At 46.9% G+C, this 26,873-nt stretch overlaps 1 protein-coding gene across 1 annotated transcript in view; it reads left to right on the forward strand.

The window, feature by feature from the left end:
• Positions 1-26,873, forward strand: part of Abca4 (ATP binding cassette subfamily A member 4) — a 128,534-nt gene that overhangs the window by 43,816 nt on the left and 57,845 nt on the right. The window contains exons 11-16 of the mRNA XM_005357217.3: positions 808-1,005; positions 17,114-17,319; positions 18,047-18,223; positions 19,879-20,101; positions 24,075-24,296; positions 26,003-26,207. Coding sequence (XP_005357274.1) covers positions 808-1,005; positions 17,114-17,319; positions 18,047-18,223; positions 19,879-20,101; positions 24,075-24,296; positions 26,003-26,207 — 1,231 coding nt within the window. The remainder of the gene's footprint in view (positions 1-807; positions 1,006-17,113; positions 17,320-18,046; positions 18,224-19,878; positions 20,102-24,074; positions 24,297-26,002; positions 26,208-26,873) is intronic.

The following is a 26,873-nucleotide window of genomic DNA, read 5'->3' on the forward strand; positions in this document are numbered from 1 at the left end:
ACAACATAGGATGGGTTAGAAGGAGCCGGGGCCATAGAGATAGTTCAGCACAACATAGGACGAGTTAGAAGGAGCGGGGCCATAGGGATAGTTCAGCATAACATAGGACGGGTTAGAAGGAGCGGGGCCATAGAGATAGTTCAGAACAACATAGGATGGGTTAGAAGGAGCGGGGCCATAGAGATAGTTCATCACAACATAGGACGGGTTAGAAGGAGAGGGGCCATAGAGACAGTTCATCACTACTGGAGTCAGATCACGCCATAACAAACAGAACCCAAAGCACCAGTCTGTAAACTGTCACCAAGTGGAGTCACTGGCATTAGGTGGGAAATCTGTGTCCTAATCTCTAGGGGGAGGGGGATTTAAAAGTTATCACAAGATCAGTATCTTTCCCATGAATTCACTTGAAGGTCTCAGGTTCAAAAGCGTGTCTTCTGAAGAGGCCAGCTCTATACTACCAAGACAGTCACATATGTCTATATGGCCTCATTCGCAACGTTGTAAAGCCAAGAGGCAAGAGTTCGCAATAGCAGGGAAATTAAAATGGGAACGAAACAGAGAGCCATAAAAAGAAAATCTTCCATATCACTTTACATGCTCAGGAATACCCCTCCCACCCTCCATCTTGTCTCTCCTCAAAGTGGCGGAAGTACATATACCTTGTCATGGGAGGAAACCCTATCAGCTTGTTTAGTGAGCCTATTTTCTCCGTCATTAATCATGAAAAATCGGAAATGCTCTAAGAATAAGACCAAAGAGCCTATGGAATTCTTAATTTCTGTGATTATGTTTCTTCTTCCCAAGGATACCCTGGAACACCCAGCAGTGAAAGACTTTATAAATCAGCAGTTTGGAGAAGAAGGTGTTACCACTGAAGCCATATTAAACTTCTTCCCTAGCGGTGCCAGAGAGACCCAAGCTGAGGACATGCCCGACTTTGACTGGAGGGATGTATTTAACTTCACAGATCGCGTCTTACACCTGGCTAACCAATACCTGGAGGTAAGTGGCATCAATCCACTCAAGGGCCACAGTGAGCCTCTTAACGATAATCTCATGGGTAAGGCTAGAGATCTGTTAGCCACTCAGCTGGTGTTGGCTTTGGTCTTTCATCTTTCCCATGAAAAAAGTAAGAGTACCATGGTGGTCTAACACGTCCTCTTCTCGGGAAGGTTCCTCTATACCTGATGAAGATTTCCTCACATCTCACTAGCTTCTTAACTCCTCTGGTTCTCTCCTCCTCCCTTCCAGGGCACACCCATCTTCAACTTTCTCCCACCTGCCATTGTTCCTATGACCTTCTATTGGCTAGTGTCCCCCAAACCTTGAGTGTGAGCCTCAGGTATTGCCGGGCACACCTCCCCCAAAGTCTTAAGGGCCTATAAGACTCAACAAGTCTCAAAACAAACTTACACCCTGTTTTCCTAATAAACCCCTTCACTTTTTAAAAAAAAATATTTTTATGGTTTATTTAACTTTATTTTATGGTCATTGGTGTGAAGGTGTCAGATCCCCTGGAACTGAATCTTCAGACAGTTGTAAGCTGCCATGTGGGTGCTGGGAATTGAACCCAGGTTCTTTGGAAGAACAATCAGTGCTCTTAACCATTGAGCCATCTCTCCAGCCCCCAACCCCTGCACTTCTTAAACCAATTAATCCCATATAGCCTTTGCTCAGATTCTCAAGCTGAGAACATTGGGGTTATCTTTAACTTCTCTTTCTTCTCCGCTCTCAGTGAAAGAGTGATTCTACACTGTTACTTGGTGCCCATGTCTGGGCTGCATGTTTTTGTCTCTCCCTGCCTTATCTCATCCTCCAGTAATGCCATGAAGTATACAGTGTTATCACTGTCTGTATGTAGACGCAGAGGCCAAGGCTTAAAGAAGTTGAATAAGATCCCGGCCATTAGGAGTACCAAGCAGAGTCCAAACATGGGTGTGCCCGAATTCAAAGCCAGCCCTGATGACCTCCTTCTCCCCCCTGCCCCACCCAGTCAAAGTGTCTCTCTTTTCCAACTCCTCAATAATCCCTCAAGTCTGCCTTTTCTCGCTCGCCAGGCTCTGTGAGGGCCAGAGGCCTTGTACCAGCCTGTCTGAGCAGCTTTCTCCCTGGATTCCAGGGTTCAGTCTCTGCTAATCCGGGCATTCCTCCACACAGACACCGGCCTCACATTCCAAGCACACATCTGTTTGCATCACTCAAATGCTTCGAGGCTCAGTGACTCAAGCAGAAAGCATCCGGCCTGTTGCTCTCCGTTGGTAGTGCCCCAGCTGCTGGCAACCCTCACTGGTCATCCTTCTACCACAGATTTCACGGAAAGAGGGTAGGAACGCCTTTCTCATAGCATAAACAATACCCCCCAAAGGACCCTTGCTCCACCAGGCTTTGGGGGCCTTAGTGCCTCAGGAAGGGAGTGATTCTAACCCGGAGGCCTGGACCACACACCGCAGCCATGGGGGACTTTAAGCGAGATTCCTATGAAGTGAGGGAGAATTTTCTCAAACAGAGAAATGTATATCTGCTCCAGCCTGAAGTGACTTTTCATTTTGCCACCATTTACCTGTTAATTCTCTGTTTGTTTTCTTTGTGGTTCTGGGGATAGAACCCAGGGTCTCATGCATGCCAGGCAGGTGCTACCATGGAGATGCAACTCCCCAGACCTAGTCATCCGTTCCTTGATGCTTGACCCTCAAGGATTCCCTCTACTTTCACATAAGCTTGGAAAATTCACCCTCCCGTGGTCTGCTGCCCTCTCTTCATACACCTCAGGCTCTTGTTTAAGTACTGTGTTTTTTCCACTTCCGGCTTGAAGAGCTATCTGGCATCCGTGGGCACATCTTAGTTATCTTCAGATTCTCAACCTCAGCCCCAGGGACTTTTGCCTCTAAAAGCCAATCACACCCAGTGGGCTGGGCCTCAACCTTCAAAAATCTAGGGCCATTGGAAGGTTTAAGGTCGCTGGCACATGCCTTTAATCTCAGCACTCAGGAGGCGGAGGCAGGCAGATCTCCGTGAATTCGTGGCCAGCCTGGTCTAGAATCAGTTCCTGGAACACTAGGGCTGCTACACAGAGAAACTTTATCTCAAAAAGCAAAACAATAACAACAACAACAAAGTTTGAAGGTGCTCCTGGAAATAGGAAGGGAGGTTAATCTGAGGTCCACAGGAGAGAGCTCTCCCATCCCAGATGGCGAATCATAATAACTCACTAGCGAGAAGCGGCCTGGCTGTGTGTGTTCTTGAGGATCCCTGCTGCCCTAGAGCCCCCAGCGTTTCTCTAGAGTATGTGAAGCTCCTTCTCCTGAATCCTAGACATTGGCATCCCTACCCATGCTCCGATGTAGCTTCGCCGGAAGTACAAACATGGTGGCGGCAGGACCAGAGCTGAAGCGATTCCTGTCTTACCAGGAGACAACAATGACCTCAAGTGCTTTTTAGAATCCATTCTGAGGATCAACCCAGACCAGCTGACTCAGAATTTCCAAAGAAGAGCCCTGGTGTCCCATGCATATTTACAGATCTATTAGACTAGGCCTAAGAGGCTTGCTGCTCTCACATACAGCTCCCAACTGATCTCACATCCCTGGCTAGGCCCACCCCCACCCCCACTGCTGTCTTAATCTTACTATGTACAGGGCCTGTGGATGGGCGTGTGTGGACACAGGGGTATTTTTTTTTCTAATAGTGGTTCTCACGATGTTTTTGTGAGGTGTATGAAGACTAACTCTTGTCTTTGTTTGACTTGACATTTGTATCATGATGTATCATGATATGAAAACTTCCTTTCTTCTTCCCTTGCTCCCTTCCTTCTGCACTCTACCAACTGAGCTATATCCCCAGCCCTAAAGGAGTTATTTTTCCTAAGTGTCTTGTGTTTAACATAGTAGCATTAGATGCTTAATGGGTATTAGTCTCTTATACAGTTAAGAATTAAAGCCGGGTGGTGGTGGTGCACGCCTTTAATTCCAGAACTCAGGAGGCAGAGGCAGGTGGATGTCTGTGAGTTCGAGGCCAGCCTGGTCTACAAAGCGAGTCCCAGGATAAGCTCCAAAACTACACAGAGAAACCCTACCTCAAAACAAAACAAAACAAAATAAAGCAAAACAAAAACAAAACAAAACAAAATAATTAAACCTACAGGCTGAGACTTTCCTAGACTCAATTCTCTACTGCTTGTTCCTCTGTCTCCATCTGTGAAGTGTGGATTTGAGGAGCATTTACCTAATATTTGGCTTGTTCTGAGAATTAAATGAACCAATTTGTGCAACCCGCTATCATATAAGAAGCATTAATCAATATTAAATGTTAATCAAAACACAAATAAACCTGGTCTAAGTCGAAGCAAACCCCCAACTGGTGCCCCTGTCAAGCTCATGAAGTTACTGACCATATAGCTAGCTCCTCAGACACTGGGACTTCCCCAGGGCTTTGAAGAGCAGACCACTGTGGCCAAGGGTCAGTGGCCACCCCATGAGGCTTTGAATACCAGCAGCAGTGATGACTCAGTTTCTTATCATCTCGCTCCTGGGAATGGGGGAAACAAGTAGTTCGGGGACAGGAAGAAGGACGTTCAGTAGGGGAAGACAGGCAGTGAAGGGCAAAGCCCCTACAGGCCATCCTGAGTTTTCTGCATCTGCTCTTGTGTCTTGGGCCATCTGTAGGAGCCTTGAAAAATTCCCCCACCCCACTCCAGAATGGCTGAGAGTGCATTTGCCATGGAACCCCTCTCTGGTGGTTCTAAAGGTTTCTCTTGGTCAGGGAAGCCAGTGAGTGTGTTACCACCTCTGCCTTACTTAAGAAGGCCAGCTTGGTACCTCCTTTCCAATAATGGGGAGACTGGAAAAGTTCCTCATGAGCCAATCTAGGTGCCCACATCTATGCCTACTCTAAAAACAGAAACCAAACAAAACACTTAAGGAAAATTAGGCAAATGAATTCTGCTACCCATAACAATTGGACACTTAGTTGTGAGACTGGAAAACAACAGAAGCTCTAAGAACAATTCCTCACAATGGAAAGTGAGAATGATTAAGTAGATTTTCTTCTTCCTCCTCCTCCTTCTCCTCTTTCTCCTCCTTCTCTTTCTCCTCCTCTTCATCTTCTTCCTCTTCTTCTTCCTCCTCCTTCTTCTGCTTTTGTTTTGTTTTTCAAGACAGGGTTTCGCTGTAGCCTTGGAGTCTATCCTGGAACTAGTTCTTGTAGACAAGGCTGACCTCAAACTCATAGAGATCCATCTGCCTCTGCCTCCTGAGTGCTGGGATTAACTAGAAGGACTAAATTTCTTCCTTCCTGTTTAGGGTGAGGCCCGAGTGCTGGGATTAACTAGAAGTGCTAAACTTCTTCCTTCCTGTTTAGGGTGAGGCCCTAGGACAACCTGAAGGGTGTCCATTCTCCTGTATTTCCTTGTGGGTCCAGGTTAACCAGCTGTGTATGGGATCATCCCACCTGCACCACAAGGGCTACAACCTCTGCTTCTTATTAGTCATTCTGAGAGATGTGACCGTCAATGGCTTGATTTCTGTACAAAATCTATACAATTCTAAGTAACAATACAAGGACAGAATGAGAGTCAAGCATTGAGGCACAGAGCACTTAACACATTCGCCAGACCTATGTGTAAATGCTAGACAGGGGGACTTTTCATCGAGAAGGTGGGGATGACATGGCCACTCTGGGCTCACTCGAGAACATGCACACGTGGCAGCTGCTGCCCTGAACCATGTGCCAAGTCAAGAGTGCACCTCTTCTCACACTCAGAGACTGCCTGAACATTAGTCAAGGCATGTCATGCTGAACTCTGGGCTAGCCTTAGTGAACTGGCTTAGAGTCTAATCCCAAAGGCTCAGAGGATAGCTCTGGGGTGCCGGACTTCAGCGGACAGTGACTCAGAGGCTGAGAGCCTTTCTTATCCTCAGACTATCTGTCAGATACAGCTTTCTTTGTAGTGTCCCTCACCGCATAGCTAAGGTCTGCCTTTCTGCTGTTCCTGAGAAATAAGGGTAAAAGTGAGGCAGGCCTCTCGGTTAGAACCATGGTCTTGGGACAGGGATGCTAGTGACATTTGAGAACCTCCACCTCTCCCACATGTGGAAAGGTTATCCCCAGACATTGCCTCACCATCCGCTTCTCTAAATCTAGGGAACCTGAAGGTGAGCCAGGACTTCATAGGTAAACACGTATGTGTGTATGTGTGGGGGGGAGGTGTTTGTTTATTTACTTACTTTGTGTGTGTGGTAGCGGGCAGTGTAGGGTGTGCCATGGCAAGTCTGGAAGCCAGAAGACAACTTGTAGAGTGATTTCTCTCCTGCCATGTGGGCTCATTGGCTTGAATGCAGGTTTTCAGACTTGATATCCAGTGACTTTACCTTCTGAGCCATCTTGTTGGCCCATATTTAAGTAATATCTTAAATTCTTATGCACATACATTTTATTCATAACCTATATTTGTCTCTATACACATGTTTTCTATAGAAAAAGACAGTTATAAAAGTTAGCTAATTATCCCTCTCTTTGCCTTCTAGTTGAAATAAACATAGATTCCTCTCCTCTTCAAATTTTTGGGCAGCCAAAGGTTTGGCCTGGAATAAATCAAACACTATTTACAGTTCACACTGGATTTGAATCGCTTAGCACATTTGAATTTCAGGCCTCGAGTTTCATATCAGGAAGCTGAATTCAGCCAAACGTTAATATGAAAATACCACTAATCAGAGCATAAAATTATACTTTCACCAGTAACAGCTACCTTTTGCTAAGTCTTGAGAAAACACACATTCCTTAACTGCCTTTCCTCGGCTATCAGCTCAGCTAGTGTGTGGACATAACGCTATATGAACTAGAGGGCGGTTATTTTCTCGAGTTATCAGTGTCCGTTTTCTTAAACTACTTTTCTTTGGTATGTTTAGTATTTCTGGCTATGTGCCACTGCCATCCAACCATGATGTTCTCAGGAAATGTATTTTTCAGGCTCACATAGGGAGGAAATAAGAAGGAAAGATGAGGTTGGATTGTGTAACGTGTCATGGAGTTAGCTGTGGAGCTATTGGCTGGTTACCCATGTTGCTCTTTTCTATTCATGCAATGACCCCAGATACTCAAGATGGTATCATTAGAAGAGTTGGATTGAGTACAGAAGTCTACACCACAAGAGCAATTATTATTTCAAGGGCTGTGAACTAGATCCTAAGCAACTTACAGGCAATCGCTGTATTTTATGCCTCTTTGAGCTCTCGGAAATCTAGAACTCAGCCAGAGAAAACAGGTGGAAGGTAGGCTGGGGACATGGGTGATGGATTCTGCTGCCTTGGGGAGCCAGCGTTGCTGTGTTGGACACTTTCACTTTGTCATACCTTGCTGCACTCTGTCCCATCTGCCTGCTGGCCATAATGACCATCATTGTGTTGACTTTAAAGCAAAGGGTCTAAGAGGCTCGACTTCCCAGTGGGGCACAGAAGATAAGTGGGCTTCAGAATTTGTTCTTTATTTTTACTTATCTTATTTTATTTATTTTTTGAGACAGGGTTTCTCTGGGTAGCCCTGGCTGTCCTGGAACTCATTCTGTAGACCAGACTGGCCTCAGACTTGCAGAGATCCACTTGCCTCTGTCTCTGGAGTGCTGGGATTGAAGTCTCTCCTCCAGGCTGGGACTCTAGAATCTAACACAGGTCTGTACTGTCTCCAGTGAAAAAGCTCTTTTCCCTGTGATGTGCAAAGTGATTGCAGAGGCTCTGCAAGTGTCATCTGCTTCATTACATACTGAGCCCAATAAAGGAAGTAATCGCTTTATAGTACTCAAGATAATGATATGAGTTGGTCTTTTTTTTTTTTTTTTGCTTAAAAATAACCAGATGAAAATGAGAACTCATAAAGATTGGAGTTCATTCTTTTGTGTATGTCTTTGCATGAACTGAGCTTGAGATGTCAATTAGTTACTGCTAACCCTTGACTCCCCATAACCTCACCCTCTACAGATAGAAAATCAAATTTACAAGTCATCTGAGTTCTGCCAGTCCTCCCACCTTCTCGCTTTCTTCTTTCTCATTCGTAACTGCTTCCAGAGGCCTGCTCTGTCTCTCCTAGCCCCTCACTAGGCTTTCAGGCTCTTGCTGCTTCTGTTCAGTTCCCATATCCTCTCCAATGAGACAGTTCTAAAACCCAAGCCCATGCTGACATAAGGCTCACCGCTTCTCCAGAATTTCTCATCCCCGAGAAGGTAAGCGGCCTCCACAGTTCTTTCACGTCCTAGGAGACGGCCCCTGACCTCCCAGCATGGACAGTGTCTCCTTCTCACACTCGCTCTGCTCCACTGGCTGGTCACGCCCACATCTACACGTCAGGACCCAGCAGTTCCAAGCCTTTTTCTCCACACTGTATTCCCTCCATGGGAGCCCGATCACAGCTTGTCCAAGCCCTCTCCCTGCCTTCGTTGATCTGACCACATCAAGGGCTAAAACTTGAACACGTTTTTCTTTTTGCATTCTCAGCTTTCCTGAGTAGAACTGTAGCGACGCCAAGCAGATACCAAAAAAGGCTAAATCTCAGCAGAAATAATGCTTGTGTTGAGCCTTAAGGGTCAGATCCACTGGTTCAGAAAATCAGAAAGACAATTTAGGGCAGAGAGCAAAGTTTAAATGAGTCACAGAGGTATGGACCTACTGGACAGAGGGTGGCTGTAACAGAACTGGTGTGTCTGGAGTCAGCCAGCAAGGGTGGTGAGAGCTTCACACTGTGGGCAGAAGGACGCTCTTCAGCATCTCTGTATGGACTCTGCTACTTGGGACAGCAGAGCTAAACCTCTATCTGAAAAATGAGGCTAACCCAGGCTGTCTGGATGACAGCTACTGGTGAGGCCTAGCCGAGGGCCTGTGACATAGAGGGGTCTTATTGGTTGATACACAGCCCTGTTATTATCAGTACAGTAGCCCTCACCTCCAGGTGTTGTTGAAACAATGGAACAGGACACGGGGGAGTCAAGTGCCCCAGGTTGTTAGCCACATAACGATAACTTTCACTGGAACTAGCCGACTAGAAAACGTTGACCCCTTACAAGTCTTTGTTCCAACTTGGCCTTTTTATTTGTTTCAATACTGCGTTTATTATTTATTTATTTTAGAAACACCTTTATTTGTGGTGATAGGGGCGGCGGGGCTGCGTCCCCAGCACCCTGGCCGCCTGCTAGCTTATGCCCGAAATAACAACACACAAACTGTATTCATTTAAACACTGCTTGGCCCATTTCTATCTAGCCTCTTCTCTGCTAACTCTCACACCTGGACTAGCTCATTTCTAATAATCTGCTGTAGCCCACGAGGTGGCTTACCAGGGAGATTCTAGCCTACGTCCATCCTGGGTCGGAGCTTCATCGCGTGTGCCTCAGAGAGCAGAGCTCTCGTGTCTGCCCAGGAGAGGGGAGCATGGCGTCTCTGCTCCAGAAAGCAGACCTGTCGAGTCTGAGCTCACTTCCTCTTCCTCCCAGCATTCTGTTCTGTTTACTCCTCCCACCTATGTTTTAACCTATGAGGCCAAGTAGTTTCTTTATTACTTAACCAATGAAATCAACAGATTGATATATGACACTCCCACATCATTTATTCTTTTTCTTTAAATTTTTTTTTAAAATTTTTAATGATTTATTTAACTTTTTATTTTATGTACATTGGTGTGAAGGTGTCAGATCTCGTGGAACTGCATTTTCAGACAGTTGTGAGCTGCCATATGGGTGCTGGGAACTGAACCCGGGTCCCCTGGAAGAGCACTCAGTGCTCTTAACCGCTGAGCCATCTCTCCAGCCCCGTACCTTTATTCTTTACTGGCATGCATTTCCCACCTCTTCATCACCCAGACACTATGCGTTTTCTCTCTTTGGGAGTGAAGGTGTCAGAAGTCTGTTCACAGTGCCGGTGCACACAATACTGTTTATTACAACACCCTGCCTCTAATTCACCATCCCAAATAACCCAAACAGCCCAAAGTGGTTTTATGCCCTGGCTTTTCCATGGAACTGGAAATAAATCTTGAAGGTTGCAGTTTACATCTGCCAGGAAATTAATTCTGGGATGTTTGCCCACATCCCCTGGTGTTTTGTTTGGCTTTTTAAAAAAAAAGAAGCCCAGGTGTCTGCATGAATACCATCGGGACCACAGGAGGCCTCCTCTAGCGTTTATTGGCTGTTTTTGAAAAGATGGGAGGCAGGATTAGAAATCCTCAACGCCTCCCTTATCTCCCAAGACCTGACCTGGATGCCTTTGGGGTTTCGCAGTCAAAACTATGTCTATTAGTGCATAGCTGTCAGCACAGTGCACCAGAGCCCTTTGATATTGAGTTCAAATGGAGAGAAGAATGTTTCCCTACTGCCTCCTCTACCCACAGTTTACCACCTAATAGATGATCCCACGAATCTATGACTTAATGTGTATGAGCTAGAGCGGTCACAGCTGAAGAAGGGAGCCTGCTAGCCCGGCAGCGTCTCCTCCGAGGTGTTTTGTGTAGCTGTGTCAGCGACTGGGTGTTTCCTGTCCAGGGTTGGGGCACAGCTGCCTGTGCGGGAGAGGGTTCCAGCAGCTCTCCCTTCCGCCAGGGTGGGCTGTTTCCAGAGCTGGGAAGACAGCGGGGAAGGAACCGAGGGCCTGTATGAACTTCATGTGGTGGCTTGGCTATTCAGGAAGATGGGGTGGGGGTGGGGAGACAGACACTGGCAGTGACCACACACACACAAGACACAGGAAGGACTCTGAGACCCCTTTGTAGGCTTGTAGCTGCTTTCTTGGCTGTCAGAGAGCATTGTGGTTCTTCCTGAGATTCTGAACTCCTGCTGTGACATTTGCTTGGAAACTGACCTCTGAGGGCTTAAGATGCTGGCTTTATTCTTTCCCAATAGCTGTGCTGGGTTTACAGTTCAGCATTTTTACACTTGACAATCTTGTTGCCCTACATTCTTTCCTAACCCCCAGGATGGCACAGAATCGTAGAACAAGATAGCATTTAAAAATAGGCTCCGTGACCTTCTTAGAACCCAGTATGTTGTAACTGACAGGCTTGTCACAATAGGCTAAAAACATCCAACCCAGGCCCTCAGCAGGGGGTTCTGTCATTAGCTCTGCCTCTTACACACATACATGCTCCAATATACATGCCCATCAGCCAGGATTTTAACTCCAGGATTAGTGTAAGTATCAGGGGGAAGGAGGTCACTCGCTGTGAGGTAAATGGCCTCCCCATGAGAAGACAAAGCTACACTGTGAACCACACCTCAGAGGGTCCCTTGGGGGCCTTTGGCTCACATTTGAAGCAGTTTCTCCTTCTTCACCTCAGTAAGAAAGTTGAGGTGAGGGGTACTTGACATTCATGTTTGGTTTTATAAGACCTTCCTCTATGCCACGTCATCTGAACTACCAGCCAGTGAACAGCTAATAGACAGTAATTAAAACTCACCTTCTCTCCAGCTCCCAGGGCCCAGGCGGCTTTGGCTTCTGTCCATAGCATTGTCCTGGCCAGGTGGAGAACTATGGATCCAACTCAGGACAGTTTGTGTCCTCAAAGAGACTCTTTGAAGGAAGCAAATGACTGTGCTTCTCCCCTGATGAACAACTGTCATTAATGAAGACTAACCTGGCGGGAACTTGAAAGTCGTTTGATTATTGATGTCCGAGATATTTTACAAAAGCAACAGTAAAATGGTATTCATAAGGGCTTCTCTAGTCATGGGACAATGCAGTGTGCTGTAGAGGCTGAAAATGGATTCTGCCCGGAGGAAGTTTGTTTCAGTGAATCTTGTAACTGGGCTTGGAAGGACTACTGTAACAAACCTTCATGTGGTGTGAAGATGAACATATATACAAAAATGAATATATATATATATATATATATATATATATATATATTATATACACATGCCCCTTAGACCAGTTTGGGGCATGAAGTAAACCATCAGTATTTGTAGTTGGTGTTTAATTTTTTGTTATGTTTTTGCAATGTTGGAAAATAAACCCAGGACCTTGTACGTGCTAGGTAGACATTCTACCATTGAGCTACACCCCTAGCTTTCTAGTCTTTCAGTGAGGCACTGACTAAGGCCTTTACAAACACTGTCTCATGTGTTTATGAGCCCTTAGAACAAACCTCTGAGATTGGGCACAGCTCAAATTCCAGCAAGAACATCAGAAGCCACGGGTAGGAAACAGGAAGAGAGAATGGCAGAGAGAACTGTCTGACCCCCACAAAGTGATGATGAGGAATAAAATGGATCAGAAGTTTTAGAATAGAAGCGAGCATTTGAGAACCTGCTAAATTTTGTGTACTCCAGAGTACCAAGGTCCCCATCTAGGGAAACATGACAGGAAACATGACCATGAATCAGCTGCCTGATAAAACAGCCAGGATGGAGTCCACGTCATCACAGGATTCAACAATGTCATTGAAAACATCAGCTGTTTATTCCAGTATATAAAGACATGAGGTTCAAAGAGAATGTGCAAGATAACCTTGGAAGTCGCGTTATTAGTCATGTGTTTAATTATATCAGCCCCCCACACACACACCAAGAATTATTCCCAAAGTGCATCACAACGAAGTCGTTTTATAACTTGCTGCTAGTTTTTCATGATGTATAGAATCTTGTTCAAAGCATAGAGCTAGACCTGCCCATTGGGGCTTTGACATCTAAACCAATTCAGAAAATTCTTCTTGACTCCCTAGCAGGAGAAAGTACTGTACCGGACACCACGTCCAACACAACACGGCCCTGACCTCAAAGGACTTATTACCACTAGAGCTCTGTTGGCCCCTGTAGCTACCAGCAGCTCCAAAAAATTTAAAACTTGTGCTTACGATGCATTCATGATATCTTTAGTATTCCATAGCTACGTGAGATCACTGTCCACCATGCTGGGCAGGGCAGACAGAGAACAAGTCAGTCACTGCAGAAAATTTCTCTAGGCCATGTGGCTCTTGGGCAGGAGACCTCCACTAACGTCAGGACTTTGTGGACGGCCTATGGCATACTCTCAAAGAACTGTGGGGCACAACCACGCCTGCGCAGGAACTTCCAAACCCCACCCTGAGGACATGCGTAGATTTGCTTCTGACTTCTGTTGGGTGTAAGGCAAGGTTCTCCACACTTCTGGTACCATCTGTTTCTGATAAAGCGAGGACAGCGGACCATAAGACTGAAGACATTTCATCCCAGGGCTTTGTGAAGCTAGTGAATTGCTAAGAACATTCTCGGGGTAATATCCACTGCTTAAAAAAACAAACACAAAAACAAAAATGCTTAGAACAGCTTTCATCTCCCCAAATCATTTTGATTTTATTTTAGAAATTTAATTTCAAAATGATTCTAATTGCCATGTGTTTGTTTGGTTGGTTTTTGGTTTTTGGAGACAGGGTTTCTCTGTATAACAGTCCTAGCTGTCCTGGAACTAGCCCTCATAGACCAGGCTGGCCTCACCTGGAACTCTGGCCTCACCTCGAACTCACGGAGATCCGCCTGCCTTTGCCTTCCGAGTTCTGGGATTAGAGGTGTGCACCACCGCTCCCTGGCTTGTTTGTTTGTTTTATTAAGATGATATTTTTAAATTTTTGTGGTAGTAACATAGTCTGGTATCTCAACTCTACAATACATAGTGTACAATGTATAAGAACCAAAATAAGAAAGAACATTTCTCCCTTTTCAACCACTATTCTTTGCTCTGTTGGAAATGCCATTCTCCCCTAGTCACTGTGAGAAACATCACAGCTTGCCTTAACCAATAATTACTCTACTGTGCTGAAAAAAAGCCCAAAGTAAATCCTCCACTCTGTTTTGGCACTCCATATTGAATTTCTTTCTGTACCTAATTTCTCCTACACCCGCCCCCCCCACCCAGTCTCTAGCAAACACTATTTTATTTTTATGCAGGTCTGACTTACTAGTCCCCTCAGTAAGTGTGACATTTGCCTGTGTCTAGTTTATCTTATTTAAACACATGCCAGTTGTTAACTTGACAAACAGCCAGAATGGGATTATTTATTGCTTATCTTTGTCAAACATGTCAAATTTAAACATGTGTTCCAGGGTTTTGTTTTGTTTTTTGTTGTTTTGTTGTTGTTTGTATTTTTGAGACAGGGTTTCTCTGTGTAGCTCTGGCTCTCGTGGAATCCACCCTATAGACCAGGCTGGCCTCGAACTCATAGAGATCCACCTACCTCTGACTACTGAGTGCTGGGATTAAAGTGTATCACCACTGCCAAGCTAGTAAACACTTATATTCTATTAACTCAGTCCCGAAGCCTCCTTGCCCAAACAGCAATTGCCAAACCTGTCTCCCATAGTGGTGCTGCTGGGTTAATTACTGACCAATGGCTGCAGACTGGCTTCTCCAGCTGCCAGAGAGTTTATGCACTAGACACCACACACGCACACACAAAACTGAATAATATAAGCTGTTTCTGCCCGGAAGAAACGAAAACTCCTTGGTGTGTGATCTATTGAAGTCCTTTGTCTTGTTTTAGGACTGGCCAGTGTAAATCTTAGCGATTAAGTCCTGTTTGCAAGGCAATGATTGACTGAAGAAAACCTATTTCCTTTAGCTCTGTGATGTATCTATTCTTACTTGTATTTCTTAAAGAAATACCAATCCAATTTCCTTTTCAACCACGTGAGTTCTTTAAGCCTTGGCCCTGTTGATATTCTCACCCACCCAGGTTTCTCCAGGCCCTTATCAGTTAGAAAATAGATTACTTTGTTTTCTTCACTTTTATCAAGAACACTGAGACGATCCCACGGGAGCCTCTCCCAGGGCACTGAGCCTGCAGGACAAGGAGTTCAGAAAACCCAGGGATGGTAGGTTTGTAACACCTTGGGGTTCAAATACACCCCCCTCATAAGAGGCTTCTGTGATGTGCTCTCATATTCTGGGGTAGGCTTTGGATAGGAGGGGTTACAAGGAGTGAACGGAGTCTGCTTGCTACTTGCCAATGCGGTAGAGCTTGGTTCTCTGCTACAAGCTCTTTGTGTTTCTGGTTTCTTAATTTCTCCTTAATCAAGTGAACAGGGGTTTGATACTTCACCCTACCACTTCTGGGAAGTCTTTAGTGCTCTAGAGCAGGGGTTCTCAACTTTCCTAATGCGTCAACCCTTTAATACAGCTCCCCATGTTGTGGTGACCCCCCACACACACACCATAAAATTATTTCATTGCTGCTTCTTAACTATAATTTTACTACTGTTATGAATTGTAATATCTGATTTGCAAGATATCTGATATGCAATCCCAAGGGGATTGTGACCCACAGGTTGAGAACCAATGCTCTAGAGCCTAACTTTCCTGGGCTACCAGGTGAGGATAAACAATATTCATTGTTCCACTTATAGGCCTCTTGTGAGCACCTGGAGGACTCCCTCCATAAGCCACACCATGCTGGATGTGCAGTGTAGGCTATCCCTCTGGGCCCTGGTGTTCAGGGAGGCACTCTGGGCTGGAGCTGGACCCTGGTTCTACCCTTAGCTCAGCATCTCTGCAGCTTCTTCCACAGCACGGGAAAGGCTCCATCTGACTTCCGGCTCCCCTGGAATTAACTGAGTCTGAATGCACTCAGCGATGTAGCCTAGTGTTCCCTAACACGTCCCGATTGTTTTCTGATCTATTTCTGCCTAAAACCCCACAGCGGCCTTATGGTATTCTAGGGATTGTCTGGAGTGCTCCTGGTTTTAGCCTTCAGCCCCTGTCCTGAGAAACCCCTCAGTTGGCCAGCAACATCCCCAAATCCAGCAGAGTAAAGGATCTGAACCCAAGCACTCGCCACTTCTCGCCCCAGTGTTCTCTGTGTTTTGTGACTATCTGGGGAGGGTTTTTCTTTTTGTTTTTGTTTTGTTGTTTTTGGTTTGGGGTTTTATCAAAATGTTGGTGCCCTGGCCTTGCCTCTCAAGATTCTGAAATAGAGCTTTTGGCGTCTTTTTAAAGCTAGCCAGTGCTCCAAAGCTTGAAGGAGGACGGCGACCACTGCTCTGCTCTTGCAGGTCCCCAGAGATCTCAGTACTGCTCCCTGTGGTCAAGCTGGCCTCCATTTCCTTTCCTCTGCCTGTTTTCTATCTGCTTCCTCTTCAGGCCTCTTCCTCCATGCAGCCTTCCTGGGTGCCTCCCAGGAGACCTGGTCCTCCTCTGGAAGTCCTGAGTCTTTCAGGCTAGCCTCCCTGTCATTCCACCCTGCACTTCTTGGCTTACGACAATCTCTCCCTCATCAGGTTTGAGTTTGTTTCAGGAAGAGATTGTTATCTTCTCTCCTTGTACCCGTGGAGGCAGGCAGGCTCTGGCATGTTGCATACACTCGGTAAATATTCGTCGAACAAATTAATCAAGACAAGGCCATCTGACCTCTTGTGAGTTACATTCTAAGAATCATGGACACAAAACCCCCAGTGTAAAACAAATACCAGTACAATATAATTACTTCAGTAAGTCTCTACAAGTGGGGACCCCGAATCCATCTAAAAGAAATTCTTAATTTTGTTCTTTTATAGTTTTCTCTCTCACTCTCTCTTTCTCTCTCTCTCTTTCTCCCAAGAAGAGAAAAAGGACATTGGGATAATTCCGCGCTCATCATAAGGTTATAAATGCAGTGATTTCTCAGATGAAATCCTTTTGGCCTCCTGCTTCTTTGCTTTCTTCTTCCTGGTTCGTCCCTCAGCTGGCTAGCCTGTGTGTGTTTGGAGAGAGCCAGGAAGGTTCAACGCCAGGAATGTTTCTCTCTTTAAAGCTCTTTTATCCTCAGGCGTTCTGATCTTCAAAGCAGCCAGTGTCCACCGTGACCCCACTCCCTTGCCTCCCCACGCTGGGGAGTGAGAGCCTTGAGGATTTGTGTCATTTTGAGGCCTTGCATATTTGGACCGCCTTGGCCAGCTGGGTAGCACGGTCTCTGTTAACTCTTCAGGGATAAGGGCCTGCCATCATTTCCAGGACCCTTGCACCCCTGAACCTAGGCTCATGAAGAAATTAATGCCAGACCCTGGAGTTACACAAATATTACCTACATAGGTCTTTTTGTGGGGAACCTATCCCTTGGCCAGTAGCGTTTCTTCTGTCTCGTTGTCTGCAATTAAGCCTCATACTCTCTCCACCTGTGTGATTTTCTGCAGTGCCTGGTTCTGGATAAGTTTGAAAGCTATGATGATGAAGTTCAGCTCATCCAGCGAGCCCTGTCTCTCCTGGAGGAAAACAGGTTCTGGGCTGGAGTGGTATTCCCTGACATGTACCCCTGGACCAGCTCCCTGCCTCCCCACGTGAAGTACAAGATTCGGATGGACATAGATGTGGTGGAGAAGACCAATAAGATCAAAGACAGGTGATGGTTCAGTCAGGGCTCACGGGGTTTCTTCCCCATCCACAGTGAACTGTGTTCAGTAGAGACGGGAAGATTAAGGATGAACACAGCCCATAAATCAATAAAGATAAGCTGAATGGGAGGAGGGCTGATTGATTTGAGCAGACCCAAGTAGATGGAGCAATCACCTTGTGATTCCCAGACATTGCTGGAGTTATTCCTGTGATACAAACTGGATAATCTGGGAACATTGAGGACAGTGGTTCTCAACCTGTGGGTCGTGAGCACAACAACCCTTTCACAGGGGCTGCAGGTCAGATATTCTGGATATCAGCTATGATTTGCAACAGTAGTAAAATTATAGTTAAGAAGTAGTAGCAAGCCGGGCGATGGTGGCGCACACCTTTAATCCCAGCACTCGGGAGGCAGAGGCAGGCGGATCTCTGTGAGTTCGAGACCAGCCTGGTCTACAGAGCTAGTTCCAGGACAGGCTCCAAAAGCCACAGAGAAACCCTGTCTCGAAAAACCAAAAAAAAAAAAAAAAAAAGTAGTAGCAAAAATAATTGTATGGTTAGGGGTCACCACCTGAGGAACTGTGTTAAAGGGTCACAGCATTAGGAAGGCCGAGAACCATTGATTGAAGAGAATGTTTCAAGAGATTGAGCTCTAGGGTAAGTTTTGCTTGTAAAATGAGTGGGTTGCCCATCCGCACTTACATCCTTCCTCCCTTCCTCCTACACCTTTTCAGGTACTGGGATTCTGGTCCTAGGGCTGATCCTGTCGAAGACCTGCGGTACATCTGGGGAGGCTTTGCCTACCTACAGGACATGGTTGAACAAGGAATCACCAGGAGCCAGACCCAGGCAGACGTTCCAATTGGAGTCTATCTCCAGCAGATGCCTTATCCCTGCTTCGTGGATGACTCGTGAGTCCTAGGCCCCTATCTTCCTCCCTGAGCTGAATAAACCGGGATGCTCTCCAGGCTTCAGTGTCTCCCAAAGGAACGCCGGGGACTGGGACCAGACTGGGGAGACTAGGTTTCTGACTGGAGAAGCTGCTGGCTCCAAGCTCCAGACAGAAACAGAGGAGAAAGTAAAATGGGAGGGTGTGGGGGTACAAAAGGGACTTCAGAGGTTAGAACATTAGGAGTGAAGTTGGAGGAGGAGATGCCCGCTGTTTAAATTTCCTTTGTGGTATGTTTGCTATGTGGAAGGTTCTGGTTGGAGCGTTTGCCCACTGACTGCCAGATCTGCACATTTGGGCTACATGGCCAGTAGGTCTGGTTCCTAGGAGCCTCAGAATCACGTGGCTCCTTCCCTAATTAACATTTCTATGATGTATGTTTAGGAAAAAGATAGAGGAATGTGTCAGATGAGCTCTGGCCTCCTTTTCTGACCACCCCCATCCTAAAGCCTGGCCTTCCATTGGCTAGTAGCATGCTAAGCAGCAAACAGCCCACTGTTTTGTTGAAAATGGATTTTCGGAGTGCTGGAGAAAAAGACAGAAAAGAAGAGGTGCTCAGAGGCTTATCACCATGATAGATGAATCAGAAACACTCCTTCGGCTATAGTTTGCTTAGGGATTTAGGTCCTGGGGTGTTGGGAAAACTGGGGAAGTCACTGTAGCCCGTGCGTGTGGCTGTGGGGTTCAGGAAGCAGAGACAGCCGAACATGAAGGAGAGTCCAGTTACCAGATGGCGAGGTCGGAAAGAAAATAAAGGCCAGCATGCGCACAGGAAAGCCGCTCTCAACGCTGTGGCCCCATCAGTTCTCCAGCTCGACGGCGGAAGACGGCCGAGATAACAGTGGCTGTTCTGCCGTGAGCTTTCCTTTGGATAAGAAGCAGAGATGAGAAGTGGAGCCAAGGGCAAAAACCCAGGTCCACTTTCAGGTCACAGAGGGAGGGGCTGGCAGGGAACCGGGTAGGTGTGGAGAGGCAGTGGGTGGGACTCGGGGTCATTCAGCACGGGAGAGTCCTCTGGCGGCTAACCCCAGAAGTGCACGCTTTTCGGTTGTTTGGCTCTTTCCCTAGGGCCATTTTGAGTGAAACTATCCTCCCACGCTGGCACTGGGCCCTTCCTGTGACAACACCCAACAGTTTCAATAGATAATAATCCTAAGGGCTTTACTAGTGCGCCATTCCCAGGGAAAACCTGTAAAGCTCACCCTAACTTGAGTTCTTCGTGTCAAATGCATCTCGCTTGCTGGGATCGGATCCCAGGATGGAGCTGCTCCACTTGTGCCCGGCTGATGATGGAATCACTGATTTCTTCCAGTCACAACCTGTGGCAACCGGTCTGCAGTCTTTCCCACAATCCTTTGCAGTCACAGTCTAACCTATACGACAGAAGTGGTATAGTTTTATTCCTGCACTTAGGGAGTGTTCATCTGGGTGGTCTGGAAAGACAAGGTGGCAAGTGTGAAAGATATTTTTAAAAGTTCAACCTAGCATAGGTCCCATGATTTATTTTTCTGCTTTCCTTTCCTTTGGACTTCATTCTCAACTCTTCGTTGGATAAGTCTTTCCTTCATCTCTCCCAGGTACAGAATGTTCTGTTCTGTTTCCCCTCCCCCCTTTTAGCTTTATGATCATCTTGAACCGCTGTTTCCCCATCTTCATGGTGCTGGCGTGGATCTACTCTGTTTCCATGACTGTCAAGGGCATTGTCTTGGAGAAGGAGCTGAGGCTGAAGGAGACCTTGAAGAACCAGGGTGTCTCTAATGCTGTGATTTGGTGTACCTGGTTCCTGGACAGCTTCTCCATCATGTCAATGAGCATCTTCCTCCTGACGCTCTTCATCATGGTAAGCCAGGTGGAGCAGACCCTGACATTTTTAAGGGTTCCATTGTTCCTGGTCTCCTCCTGTTAATGTTTGTGTGCCTGGGCTAGTTATCTGAGCGCAAAAGGTAGCACCCCAGCTTTTCAAGCCAGGTAGGACACTTGGAGAGCCAGCACCCCCAAGCTCCCTAAAAGAGCCGTTCTGTGGTGACATCTTCCCATCTTCCCCTTCTAGCACAAGGGAACTCACTCATTGCCTATATAGATTTTCCAGTTCATTTCATGACCACGTAGAGAGGTTGCTATTATCAAAGCCCAGTATGGGACTGTTGTGTGTTCAAAGGTTGCCTCTTCTTTCAGAGACAGACATGAGTCTAAAGAGTGTGTCTTAGAATTTCCATTCCAATATCCAGCTACAGTTAGGATGAGCGAACACTGCCAATGGTATGAGGGGAAGAAATCTGGACAAATTATCAACCATTCCTATGACCAGGGCATTAGCTTCCCCAAGTGACAACCTTCTGCCTGCAAAGATCTCCAAGGACTCTGTTTTAAAGGATGGAATTTGGAGCCTGACCTTTCTCAGTGATAAGGAGTTTTTATTGCCCTAGAGCAAATCATTCAATCTTCTGCAAGTCTGTGACTCCTCTGCAAGCTAGAGCTGAAAATGAAACATTGTTTCACAATTCACTGCTAGCCTAAATATTTTTAGTCCCATCACAGAAGAAGTTTTTTTTGGACTTGTTGAAATATGAATACACACATTTGATATTTTTTGGTGTTTTATGGATGGAAGTCGGTTTCTGATATCAGTTCAGCAAGCTTGTTCAACTTCATCACTGCCACCATATCGGGTACCACTCTGCATGAAGCAATGTGTGCAGTGGGCCAGACGACATGAGTGTCTCCCATCCCTTGATGGATCATGGCTACCAGATCATGGCTACCTGATCTAAGACTGTCCCATCATATATCCAAACCAACAGGCACATATCCACTTAATACAAATCCTGCCTTTATTTTCTACTAAAATATCCTCAACCTCTCAACCTAGTGAATCCTATCTTTGCTGTTGTTATATTATGACCCGGTGAGCTATGGTGGGGCACAAACACCATGTTAGAATCCCCTCCAAAACAATGTTGAGGTGGAGGTCACTCTACCCAAACAACCTCACCCCACCCAGCATGGCTTGATGTTTACAAAGGATACCAAAGCTCTGCCGAGGTAAGAGGAGCCGCCACTCCCTCCTTATCCACCAGGCGCCCTCTGCTCTGCCCATCCCTCAGCCTGTGCCTTTTCCCAGTCGGTGTTTTGTACCCTTAGAATTAAAAGACTCAGTGAGTAAACATGAGGATAAATGGCCTCGGCTTGCCCTGACTTCTTACTGATAAGTGGCCCTGAGATCTGCCTCCCTAAGAATGGGGTTTTAGGACTTCAAAGCTTTTTGGACGTGAGGTAAGGAACGTTCACCGAGAGCTCCTAGCCCAGGGAAGCTTCTCCTTGTGGGAACCAGGACACTGTTCCAATAATGACGGAAACAGAGCTTTTCCACACCAAAATAAGGTCTTCCTTTGAATGACTCCCCTTTTTTTTTTTGCATGGCCCTTCCTCCCCAGCACCACTGTGCAGGAAAGAAGCTGGGAGCAGGGACAATGGGAAGGTTCCATTGTTCTTCAGTCTACAAGGAGCAGAAAGGAAAGTGGACAGTGGAGGAAGCTGGGTCCGGGAAGTGGTGAGGCTGGCTGAATGACTGGCAACCCTGTTTGAAAGCCACCAGAAAGCCCACAGTCTAGATGTTTGCAGGACTTTGCTCTGGGCTCAGATAAGACGTTGAATTCGTTCTACAGAGAACAGTAACAACTCTCCAGTTGTGACCTTTATTTAGATTTCCTCAGACGTAGGTTGGCTTTAAGTGTGGCTCCCGTCTATCCCTCCCTTTTGTGTAGTTCCCCCTCATCTGTTTTTCAATCTGTTCCTTCAATGCCCAACAGGCACGAGAGCATGAAGGGAGAAACGGTGGCTGGAGCAGATAAGGAGCCCATTAGTTCCACTTGGTTCTCACCGGTGCAAAGCAGATGTCATTAATTAGCCTCTCTCTTTTCTACTGAGAGAAAAAGCAGTGATTCAGGGAGCCCCTACCTGTAGAGAGCCCATTCATGAATTGAGGCAGTTCCAAAGGATGGGGGAACGCGGAGAAAAAGGCAGAAAGGAGAGCATGAGGACTTTTGGTCTCGGGAACGCGATGCTGTGTGACATGTCTGTGTTCCCCATTACACGAGAACTCAACTCTGTCCCATTGAATATATGGAGGTGGCCACATGAGCACCGACTCTGAAGCCTGAGACATACTCCCAATATCTACTACTTGTACCTTTGTGTTCCTGGGGAAAGAATGGGCTAACCTATAAGTATTTGGGGATGAAGAATTTGGATGTAACAAAGATGCTGGCCTCTTTATGGGGCTTGTAGTGATGGAGATAAGGAAGGTCTAATACAGTTGAACGTCTCGGTCTGTCCTACAGTGTAATTGGGCAGCACCAGCTTGTTCAGAAAGCGTCATTAGTTTGTTCCTATTTTCTGTATAGACAACGGAAGATACTAAGTCTTGTACATAACGTAGGCTCTATGAGAAGCACAGCGTTGATGGATGAGGAGGACCAATCTGCTTCCAAACACTCTGGATCCATTACTGATACTCCCACCTGTGTGAGTGACGAGCCTCAGGAAGCCAGCGCTGATGGTCAGTCAGCAGGCTGAGCCCCAGGCAAAGAGCCAGGCTTGTTTGGGTGGCCTCCCCTTCTTTGTGGTGGTTGCAGGGTGCTGGTGGTACTGCAAGGCCTAACACACAGGTCTTCCTCCCTTGCTCGAACACGATGTCCTTCCTACTATGAACTTGCTGAGTTGACCTATAGAGCTATTGGCAATTGAGGGATACTGAGGGACCCCATCAGAAGAGCTATGGGAAGTTGAGGGATACTAGGGGAAGGACAGGCACCATCCTTTAGGGATCTGACTGCTCATGGGTTGTTCATGTTCCAGTGGATGTTCACACATCCATGCGCATGTATCTTCTGATATGGGGTCCCTCAGTATCCCTCAACTGCCAATAGCTCTTCTCTGGGTCCCCTTCCGTCCATGCTGGAACACTGGCTGCCTGGGCCTTATGTAGGGTATCCAGAGCTGCTGTGTGTGCCACAATCACATGTCTAGAGGACACGCCACAGTCCTCTCCATCTGCCAGCTCTTCCGTCCCTCACATGTCCTCAACCATGAAATTCCCTGCACCTCGGAAGGTGGGAGATTAAGAGCTGACTCACTCACAGCTGAGAACTCAGAGCTATTTATCCTTGGCACTTTGACCAGTTCTGAGTTGCTGTGTTAACCGCTACCCTCAGCGAAGGAAGCTTCTCAGACCACAAAGTTGAAGGCAACACATCTAGGGGTACAAACAGAAGTATTTCAAACGCAGATTGATAAAAAAATTACGTCTTAGGAAAATAACAGTAGCTTGTTACCATGGGGCTTATTATCACCCCATCATGGGCTTTGACCAGCTTTCCAGGACCATCAATGGCTCATGAGCCAGACCACAAGTGGCTCAGGACCCCACCGAAGAAGTGAGGAAACGTGACAAAGAAAATCTTGATTGCTTCAAGTCCCCGCTTAGAGCTTAGTAGGCAGTTGCTGACTGGGTTAAATTACTTGGCAGTTGGGTTTTGGTTTACTGGTATAGGAGTCCAGAACGCTGGAATTGTTGGCTCAGTCTAGTGGTTTCCCAGTTAAGTTTTTAAAAATAAAACATTAGTGTTGCCTAATGGGCATGGGGAAGACAGAACTCCGCACATTTGAGTGTGCATGTAGAAGTCCAAGCACTAGCAACCGGCTGCAGGGGCCCCTTCTAAGACAGCAGAAGGCTTCAGAAGGCATCACTACACACAGGACCCTGCCTCTGGGCATGGCTGGGAATTATTGATGCACAATCTCTTTGGTTTCAGCATGGAAGAATCCTCCATTACAGCGATCCCTTCATCCTCTTCCTGTTTCTGCTGGCCTTCTCCACGGCAACCATCATGCAATGCTTCCTGCTTAGTACTTTCTTCTCCAAAGCCAGCCTCGCAGCCGCCTGCAGTGGGGTCATCTACTTCACCCTCTACCTACCGCACGTTCTGTGCTTTGCCTGGCAGGACCGGATGACATCTGACCTGAAGACGATCGTGGTGAGCCTTAGGGCTTCCCCCTAGTCTGTGATAGAGATTTCCTCTGATGACTTGGTGGCCTCTTGGCCTGCTCTCTAAGAAGGTTCCCCTTTACCTTTTGACTTGAGAGTTTGTACTATTGAAAGGCTAATACCAAGCTCAAAGGTTTGGGAGTCAGAGTGAAAGCAACCCTCCACACACACCAGCAATGCAGACCGGCTTGATGAATGCGCCCTAGGAAAGGACTGGAGAGCCAAGCTAGCTTCCTTTGTTTCTGCATGAGAGGAGAACCTGCCGACCCATTTCTTCACCCTTCTTTTCTTCCTGCTTGAAAAGAGTCAGATGAGAGGAATCTTGGCCCCTCCCCATTACTATCTGTCTGCTCAGAAAGAGGGTGGCATCAGTTTAAATGGGGCTCATTTTTCCAAAAGAAATTGGATCAGTGACACCCTGTCTTGCCTGTGCTCTAACAGCGCTTGCAAAAAAAAAAAGAAAGAAAGAAAGAAAGAAAAAGTTGCAGAAATGAGCCCTTACCACTAGGCTCTCTGGCCAAGAGAAGACTCTAGAAGTTGTCTTTTGATGGCTTGAGAGACCTCTTAGCTCGGGATTCCCAAATAAATATAGGCCTTTTTATTAATTGTTCTCAAGTGGGCCATTTCTACCCTCTCATTAGCCAGCGCTAATCAGCCTCAGCCCCAAAGGGCGCAGTTTTCTGGCCCTCCAGAGCCTCCCAATCTCTGTAGTAGTCCCAGGACTCCTGCCTGCCTCTCCACCAGAAGAACCTGTTCTCGGGACTCCAGCTCTGGAGCATCTGCATTTTATTATTTCACATGTTAAATAAGAAGTTAATTGCCACTATTTATAGCACTTAGTTTTCTAAGACAGTCACAATGGGTAATAGTAAGAAACTGTAGTGACTCAGGCTGTGGGCAGAGCTGGGCAATTTTGGTAATTGTCGGGTTGTTATGTGGTACTGGGAAGCCACAGCTTCTTGGACCTACCGGGAAGCTTCAGATTTGGCAACTACGGATAGGAGCCAGGTTGAGTTCATTTTAAGCGTGTGTGTGTGTGTGTGTGTGTGTGTGTGTGTGTGTGTGTGTGTGCATATAGCAAAAGGGTTTCTTGCTTTGGGGAGAGATAGTCTGAACTCTGTCCAGGATCCTCCAAATTACAGGGAACCCCTGGCAAAGGCAAGTGTGCTCTGGTGTGTCAGGGACCACCCACGGTGACTTGGCGGGTCACTTTCTAAAATGCCTGCTCCACATTTTCTAGTCAGTGGGCTAGTTTCGGCACAGAGGACTTAGGATGCGACCTAGCATCCTTGCTGACCACAGGAAAATGGTGACTTCAAGCCCCCTTCTTGTGGGAGTCTCACAAAGTGGCTTCATTTGGCATGTTTGTTCTGCCCAGAACTGTGTGGTCTTCTGCGAGTGGAAGCCGAGGGGAGGGAGGAGGACACCAGGGGGACTTTCCTTCCTTTGGAGCCTTTACTATGAGCCCCTTCCTTACACCCCTTTACAGTCTAGCTTATCCTATTGAGCAGGCGAGAGGAGGCTCACTAGGCATTAGATGGGAATTTTTGAGGCCTGCCAAGCATTTCCAGAACTCTCTTTCCTCGAGAGGACCACCGTAAGCCCTCCCTGAGTAGCCTGACACTCAGACAGGACACAAACCCTCCTTGGCCCCCCTCCCTTCCCTCTCCATTGCTGTCCCTCTCCGCTCTGCAGAGCCTGCTTTCCCCTGTGGCGTTTGGCTTTGGCACCGAGTACCTGGTCCGCTTTGAAGAGCAAGGCCTGGGGCTGCAGTGGAACAACATTGGCAAGAGTCCCGTGGAGGGGGACGAGTTCAGCTTTCTGCTGGCCATGAAGATGATGCTTCTTGATGCGGCTCTCTACGGCTTGCTCGCCTGGTATCTCGACCAGGTTTTTCCAGGTCAGCAAGGAAGACTCAGGCTACTTTATCTCCCACGGTCAAGGGAATGAGATTTGTCTGGCCCAGTCTTCTAGTTTAAACTTGATCGCTCCCTAAGCTATTTGAACGTAAGCTCACAGGGCCAGCATCCGAATTTACAACTAGAAGTTAGAACTCCACCAACCAATTATTGTCTCCACTTTAGAAGCAGGTCTAGACTTGGAGATGGGGAGGTGGCTTGGTTGGTAAAAGTACTTGCTATGCAAGTGTGAGGACCTGAGTTCGAATCCCCACAACCCACGTAAAACCCGGGCATGTCGGCAAGTGACTGTAACCCTAGTGTTGGGAAGTAGAGACGAGGGGATCCCAGGAACCCTTTAACCAGCCAACCTGGCCAGCACAACAAGCTGCCAGTTCAGCAAATGACCCTGCCTCAAAGGACTCGGTGGGCGCAGCAGAGGAAGGCACCTCCTCTAGCCTTGGCAAGCATGCTCAGGAGTATGTCTACCCAGATACATGTGTACATATACACATGCGTGCGCACATGTAAACACACACATGACAGGGACGTATGTAAGCACCCATGTAAACACACGCATGACAGGGACACATGTAAACACACACATGTAAACACACACATGACAGGGACACATGCAAACACACACATGACAGGGACACATGTAAACA

The sequence above is a fragment of the Microtus ochrogaster genome, chromosome 21, assembly GCF_000317375.1.
Source record: "Microtus ochrogaster isolate Prairie Vole_2 chromosome 21, MicOch1.0, whole genome shotgun sequence".
Lineage (NCBI taxonomy): Eukaryota > Metazoa > Chordata > Mammalia > Rodentia > Cricetidae > Microtus > Microtus ochrogaster.